Here is an 8,370-nt window from a genome sequence, read left to right as displayed (position 1 = left end):
CAAGAACAACAACCTAGAAAGAAAACTCAAATCAAAACTTTCTTCATCCAAAGTTCAAGAACAAGCCCCGTTTGGAATTGTAGTTATTTACAACAAAAAGAAAAACACAAAACCCTCTTTCTCTCTCTAAAGCAAACTAATTTCTCACTACACAAATTAATCTCCTTCTAGTGAAAGTGGAAGACGATCAGGAACTCGCACCAATGGACATGCCAAACATCTGAGTGGAACTAGTTGGACCCCGACCAGCTTGTATTGAATTAAACAAAGCTTCACCCACATCACCCCCAAACAAATTCAGAACTTTCTGTAAATCCTTCTTCACACATACATACCATTATTCATTTCCTGGTTTTAGTGGCTGGTTTGCTTCAATTTTGCCCAAATCCTTAATTTGAACTTTCTTCCTCTGAATTAGGTCTACTTTCTTCAAGTATTGGATTAATTTCTGAATCTTGGGTAGGAAAATTCATAGTGATGTGAGAATCATCATTATTATTGTTATTATATTGTGAAGAAGATGATGAACTTGGAGGATCATTAATGGCGATCTACTCTTCATTATTTATACCAAAAAAGATATGACAAAAATTCATTCGATCATTTTCGCTTAGTAATTTCGAGGCTTCTCGATCTTAAGCCAAACTTGTGTCTTCTATTGTATCGAATGTACCGAACCAGAGAAGAGTTCAATTACCAGGAAGACGAATTTCATCTACACATTTTCCTCAATCGCGTTGTAAATTTTGGTTGGAGTTGTATAGAGAGAAAAATTGAAGAACCCAGAATAAAAGATTGAAGTTTGGTTTTGAGTCGACGAATATTTGTGAATCTGGAACCGAATTGAGAAGCAAAAGAAGAGTTTGGTTTGAAGATGGGTGGATAGTTTTGCTGAAGTATGGCATTTGTTGCTATTTATGTGGTTTAGAGAGAGAAAGAGTTGAGATTTTAAAGAGAGCAACATTAGATTCAATTGAGGGCATTTTTGTCATGAGTAACATGTAGAAGTCACACACTTCAAATTTAACGGTGACTTACCGTTTTCCGTCCAAGTGGGGGTATAAATCAAAAGTTTTAAAAAAACGGGGGTGTAGTCCTAATATTGATATAAGAGTGGGGGTATATGTCAAAATCCCCCTTTTTCTTCTCCAGATACTTAATCTTATTTTAATTTATTTTTGACTTTTTCCATTACTTTTGTGGTGATATTGGTGGCAGTGACTGTGGTCGAGTAGCCTTGGAGGTATAGTGACGAAGGCGTGGTAGTGGTTGAGATGTGATTGAGGTATGGTGGTGGAGCCGTGGAGGTACAATGATGTTGAGAGTTGAGGTATGGTGGTGGGGGACGGGTGGTGGATGCATAGGGATAGTGGTGGAGGAGGTGTCATGGTGATGGTGGTGGTGATGGAGGTCTGATTGTGGTGGAAATATGGTTGTGGACTTGTGGTTGAGGAGTGGTGGTAGTAATGGAAGTATGGTGGTGGCAGTGGTGGTTAAGGTGTAGTGGTGGCGGTAGTGGCTGAAGTGTGATGGTGGTGGTGGTGGTGGTGGAGGAGGTTTAGTGGTTGGTTGTGGTGGTGGTGCAAGTACCAATGGTGTGGCGGAAGTTTGGTCTCTAATGGTGGAGCGGAAGTAGACAACGAATTTTTTTTAGGTAAACTAAAATTTGGACAGTTAAACATAAGTTATTTAATTTTAAAGTCAAAAGCTACAGATTTAAATTTTAAAAGAAAGGTAAATTTTAACTTAACTGGCGACGGAAATTTCCGCGTTACCAACCAAACCTTCTACTTTTCTACTTAAATAAGTAAAAAAAGTAACTTATTTTAGTTTTGTCAAATGACATCTTAATTGGGGTATACAACTATGAGGACCCGATATAAAATAAAAATTAACTTAAGGATTATAAAACAAATAAACTAGATTAAAGATAAACACATTTTTCTTCTTCTTTCACCATAATTACAAGTAAACTACAACCTCCATCACGCTTAGACATATAAAGAGAGAAGATCTTATTCCTCTATCACTCTCAAACAGTCAAACATATAACAAGAGATAATTGGGCTCTAAGTTCTAACCTCTTCAATTAACCTACTATTTTATTTTTTTCAAGCTTTTAATGGTGAAAGAAAGGATCTCAATGGATAATGATCAACCTCCCAATTTTGTGGTAAAATCTCGTTCGGTTGCTAAAATTTTATTAGGATTCCCACGAAACACGAGCAGGAGGAACAAATTGTTTGGTTTATTGGGTTTCGAAAACCTTAGAAACTAAGCTCAAAATCTTGGTCTAGAGTTATTCAACAAAAAATCAAGTACATTGATGAATAAAAAATCTAGCATACTGAAATTTGGTTTTGGATAAGAAATTATTTTTCTCTTTGTGAAGGTTCTTCAACCGTGGCTATATTTGATTTGTTTGATCTTGTCATCTTCAACAATGTTCTTCTTGCACTTTCTTTCTTTAAAGAGTTAGTAACTAGAGAAGAAGAAAATGAATCTATAGGGCTAATGAAAAGGACGGAATTATCTTGAAAAACAAATCTTGTAGGGATATAGTTTAAATGTAGTATATATTTATGTCATTTTTGTGTATTTCCCACTTAAAATTTTGTCCATATAAAATTTTTGTTTGTTCATATATTAGTCACCATCATTTTCGTCCGCCACCATTATCTTTAATTGCCACCGTGACTGCCATCACGATCCCGCAAATAATCAACAATTAGATTACTGAAAGTACGAACTTATTATTTTGGGTTATTTCCCTAATGGCCCCTAACTTTGTGACCAGCTTCCCGCCTGGCCCCCTACTTTACGAAAAATACCCATATGACCCCCTTCCGTTATAACACTGTCACTCTCTCTCTTCCATCATGTTTTCGCTCTCTGCCAAGTCATGCCACATCATCTGTTACGCCACCTCATCACCTTCTCCAGCGACTTTTAACCTAAAAAAAAACTTTTTTTTTTCTCGCTTCTTCTCTCTCTCTAAAATTTTTTTTTTCTTTCTTCTCTCTCTAGAACTGTTAGATCTAGAGAGAGAGAGAAGATTCATCACGAACAGAGATCTGTTCGTGATGAATCTTCTCTCTCTCTCTCTAGATCTAACAATTCTAGAGAGAGAAAGAAGAAAGAAAAAAAAAATTTAGAGAGAGAGAGAGGAAGAGAGAAAAAAAATGTTTTTTTTTTTTAGGTTTGAAGTCGCCGGCCGGAAATTGACCGGCCGGCGACTCTCGCCTGAGAAGGTGATGAGGTGGCGTAACAGATGACGTGGCATGACTTGGCAGAGAGAGAAAACATGATGGAGGAGAGAGAGTGGCGGTGTTATAACGGAAGGGGGCCATATGGGTATTTTTCGTAAAGTAGGGGGCCAGGCGGGAAGCTGGTCACAAAGTTGGGGGCCATTAGGGAAATAACACTATTATTTTATATGAAGATTGATAACTTCGTGAAATCTTTCCACATATATCCATGACAATATAGGTGTTCCGATCCCATGATTCAGATGTGAAACGTAAAATAAAATGGAAGTAAGAAATGAAAATAGATTGTTAGACCAAGGTGAGTGATTTTTTTCGTAAGACGACGATCGTCGTGTTATTTGTACCAGCAGCGTAGGCGAATGTCTCCCAAGAGACAACGACTTCAGTATGTATTATGAAATTTGAATGCTTTAAAATCTCCAGATATTTTTGTATATTGAAGTGAGTTATTTACTCTGATTTCTGGTACTATGGTTTATATATACGAGGTGACTGTTTGTGAGCAGACTCAGTTTGAACTTATGATTGTTGAAAGAACAAACACTAGAACTGTTGCTTTCGTAATCATCAAATGTTCTAAACAGTCTAATCTACACCTATTCACCCATTTGGTGACTTGGATCTGAACAAACACCTATTCACCCATTTCATAATCGTCTAATTGCTCCTCCTGAAGTGGGAAGTGGGCCAAAAAGCCACTCACGCGAGTGTGCAAGGTTTGGGTTGCGTAAAGCGCTAGATCGCATCTGTACTCAGAACACCTTAAAGCTTCTTTGATTGTTGATATCTCATTCATACATAATCAATTTTGTACAAACCTTAGATCGAAAATCAAATCCTCGGTGACACAAATGCAAAGTTCACCAATTTTTTCGTTTTAACGAATGGAACTCGCTCAAAATTACAGAAAATGGCCCTAGCTAAGGGTTTGATTTCAACTAACACATGTATGGATAAGTAGAGTTGCAGAAGCGAGTTTGAAAGTGGTGGTTGATGAGAAAGTATGACAAAATTGTAAATCTGAACTAGGCCAGCTACAATCATGTGATAATTTTGCTGACTTATTCTCAAAGTAATTGCCTACTATTTTCAAAAAATTAGTTCATGGGAAGGGGGTGCAACGCATGAATAATCAACCAATACCGATTGAAGTATATGCACTAGTTGTCTAGTTGTACTCTTTCTCCTTCGTCCAGTTTTTTTCCCCATAGGGTTTTTCTCGAAGTTTTGTACAAAATTGACGAAGTATAAAAACAACTAAGAATCCATTTCCAACATAAATTCTTAAACAATCCCCGGCAAATTTTCTGAGGAACTTCATAGGAGGGGCTTCAACCTTCAACTGCCTTAATTCCAGCTAACACATAAAGCGCAATTCGAGAATAGCATGAAAATGGAAGTCATACTGTTTCAACAAGAAAAGCTGGCTACCCTGTTTGCTATTCACCAGAGAGCTGATGTACAGTCGATGATGAAAAAATTGTTTTTCCGCCTCAGGTGGTATGCTCTGGAAAAGCGAAGCGCTGTGAGGAGGCAAGATGCATTAAAAGCATATGCTAATTCTTTTAGCAGAAAAAAATGATATCACATCACATTTATATAAACAAGATAACATAATACATAAATAAAAAAAAAGTCAAGTGTTCAACAAACAAAAAATGTGGATGTTGTTATTTGTTATGCTGCAAATGTGTGTGCCTCAAGATGAAAACAGACGAAACCAACTTGAGGCGCGTCACGAAGCATACGCATCTACTGAATTATAAAACATGGTGTATGTAGTAGTGTTATGGACATTATTGAAACAGTTATTGCCCGTTGGATAGTTCAATCAAGTCAGAGCATTGATTTTAATCCGTGAAAGGGATGTAGCTTGATCGAGACAATGCAGTGAATCAATCAAGTGCACACGTAGTGAAGCTGGACCTTTAGACATCTCCATTCCAATCTCACCAGCAACACCAAATATAGAAAGCGCAGAAACAGTGGCTTCAAAAGCATGCAAGTGGTCTTCTACTGCAACAAATGCTGCAATTAGAGCTGTAACTGCGCACCCCGTTGCCGTAATCTTTTGCATCATTGGTACCCCATTCCTCACACCAACCAACCGTTTACCATCCGTCACAAAGTCCACTGCTCCAGATACTGCAACTATACACCCACTCTCTATAGCCAATGACTTCGCTGCTTCTATTGCGTCTCTTGATTCATGAGAGCTGTCCACCCCCTTTATAATAAGAACAACCATCATTTCATAAGTTCAACTTCAAGTCTTTGTTTTAAACTATAATTCTGATATTACAAGAAGCAGATGATATTAAGTACAATACAATATCAAATTCACACAACCTATTTCCGAATTTTATTGTTCTTAGCTTTATACATTTTTCTTAACCTACACCTCTTATGTCTTTTAAGTTACTGGTTGAAACATTTAGGCTAAGAAACTTCATTGGAGTTCACCACTAAGAACGTCTACATACCCCTTCCACAACCATTGATTGGAGCCATCAAGTATAACTTCGTCAGAACCCGTGATATGGATGAGAAGATAGTGGCTGAAAACTTGGAGGCCGGGTGCCAAAATTTCATCTGGCTCTTTATTCTACGTAAACGTTAATACACTTGTATTGAAGCAACATGAAATAGAAAACAAAAATAATGTAGAGTTTGCATATTCAAATTAAATAAACAAAAATGCAAAATGATGTATATTGATTGTGTTTCTTGAGGATTAGAACTTCCTTTTGAAGATAATCACTATAAAAGTTCGTATAGTAAGCAAATAGTTAAAACCCAAGAAGTTGGCATTAGTTAGGAACAAAAAGCCACCAACTTGTATCTTTGAACTTATCATGTGTAATGCACACTGGCACTTCAGAGTGCAGTCATATGCAGGCAGCATGGTTTAGAACACATGTGAACTACCCAAAGCTTTCACCTTAACTTAGTTAGTTTCACGTAATTGTTAGCTTGCAAAAAAATGGCTTTTACAAGGCATCATACTTAAGAGTAAAGACATCAACGAAACGAGCCATTTGGTTCAAAGCATTTATTAACTTATTCCCGAACCGAAGGAGTGTCAACGATCGGATTATTTTAGGTGCCAGTTTCAAGAACAATCCAACTTGTCAACCAACATGATATGTCCTCGCCTAGGAGGGTATTCTATAGCTCATGTGTAATTACGAAATAACAAGTACTCTTACCAATGTGTCATCTGAAGCCTTACATTTCTGTCTTACTGCGGGCCCAGGAACTCGGATAGTCACTAATATACTTCGTCATAAATTTCAAATATAACACACACATGTACATCACATCTAAAGGGGTTACTAGAACAAAATGAAGAGTAGTAACATACTAATATGCAACGTTTATAGAGGTGCACGAGTGTTGTTACCAAGTTGATTTTCATCCTCTACGTCCCCATTTCGAGACACAGGTACATATTACCTTTCAAAAAAAGAAGACGCACACACGAGGAATAAACGCTATTCTACCATTGCACATTGACGCTAACTCCTCAGTATCATATTGATGTATATTTTCTCATTGTTTCTATTTCTACGTGTTTATCGTAATTAGTTAGACCAACAAGTTATTGAAAGCATTTGACATAAAAATCGAAATGACTATGGCTAAACACCTATATAAATTGTTAGAAAGTGAAGTGTGGTAGTACCTTCGTATTATTATGGGTCTCATTTTCTTCCAAACCTCCTAGAAAAGCATTTGAAAGAGCAAGAATTTCAGAAGCGTTTCCCCTAATAATGGTGGGTTTAAGTTTGACGAGTTCAAGACAGGAGTTGAGTCGGAAAGCAGAAGCGGAAACAGCAACGGGGTCTAAAACCCAGGGTTTACCCAATTGAATGGCCAAACCGGCGGCGTACTTCATAGACGGAAGCCATTCAGTGGTGAGGGTACCGATGTTTATGCAGAGAGCGTCGACGTTAGGAGTGAAGTCTGTGATTTCATCGATAGAGTGAAGCATAGCTGGGGAAGCACCAGCTGATAAAAGGGTATTCGCCATTAAATCCATCGATACAAAATTAGTTATGCACTGGATCAGGGGTGATTTTTCTCTTACTCTTTCTAAGTTCCTCCATGATTTCTGTGCCCACACCATTTCTCCTCCTCCTCCTCCTCCTTCACTTCCGGTCGACATCAGATGGATTTCTCTTTGCACCTCCCTCTAAAGAATCACTTCAGGAATCAGAGCCGGCAACCGGCGAAACAAGAGATGTATCGTAGGCGTGGTCGGGGTTTACCAGAGAGAGAGAGAGACAACTGAATGATCAAGACATTGTACGGCCTGTTTGGAGGAAGGAATGAATGGAAATCGTTGACTTCATGAATTATTAGGGGGTTATTGGTTTAGATGGACCTTTTCTCCATTAGGATTTTCATGGACATTTCAGATTCTGTGAATATCTAGTTATCTACCACATTCAAATTAAGACGATTGAGATTCTGTGAATATCTACCACATTCAAATTAAGACGATTGAGATTCTATTAATATCTACCACATTCAAATTTATACATTTGAGTGTGTTTTTTTGAATATTTTGATCTATTTGGGTTCGATAAGGTTATTTGAGAGTCCGAGTATGTCAAATTAAGACATTTAAGAGTCCATGAATGTATGTGATACTCAGTATGAGACAAAATGTCAACGAAATTTGGTGGATTTGGATATTTGAAGATATTTTTGATGGATTTAGTGTAATTTGAATAGAATGATGTCTTGGGAAAACAATATGACATTTAAGATCCTAATTTGGTGTAAGATGATTTTGATGGATTTAGTGTAATTTGAATAGAATGATGTCTTGGGAAAACAATATGACATTTAAGATCCTAATTTGGTGTAAGATGATAATGGTAAGGGTTGTTTAATCTTACCCCATTAACGCTTATTGCTAATTGAGTCCAGACTCCCTGGATAATTGGTAATTGAGCTTATCTTGTTGGACTCATTATTTTGTCAAAAAGGCATAAATGATGTCTGGTGTGTAAGACATAGATACAGATTGAATAATAATCAAACAAAATCAATCTCTATTAATCATAGTCTGATCAAACAAAAAATAATTTGA

The 8,370-nt window shown here is 37.2% G+C and overlaps 1 protein-coding gene across 1 annotated transcript; it reads right to left on the bottom strand.

Annotated features, from left to right (window-relative positions):
* Positions 1 to 4,832: 4,832 nt before the first annotated feature.
* On the bottom strand, positions 4,833 to 7,722 carry LOC147566729 (hydroxyethylthiazole kinase family protein). The gene is made up of 2 exons (XM_086653253.1): positions 6,955 to 7,722; positions 4,833 to 5,496 (listed from the first exon to the last, which is right to left on the bottom strand). Exons 1-2 carry the CDS (start codon positions 7,435 to 7,437, stop codon positions 5,101 to 5,103), a joined length of 879 nt encoding a protein of 292 aa, XP_086509379.1. The 5' UTR covers positions 7,438 to 7,722; the 3' UTR covers positions 4,833 to 5,100.
* Between the last annotated feature and the right edge of the window lie 648 nt (positions 7,723 to 8,370).

This window comes from Eschscholzia californica, unplaced genomic scaffold (genome assembly GCF_041429995.1).
Source record: "Eschscholzia californica isolate CP2 unplaced genomic scaffold, dmEscCali1.0.p SCAF_1, whole genome shotgun sequence".
Classification (NCBI taxonomy): Eukaryota; Viridiplantae; Streptophyta; class Magnoliopsida; order Ranunculales; family Papaveraceae; genus Eschscholzia; species Eschscholzia californica.
Note: the sequence above shows the minus strand (reverse complement) of the source record. Positions and strands in the feature narration are given on the sequence as shown.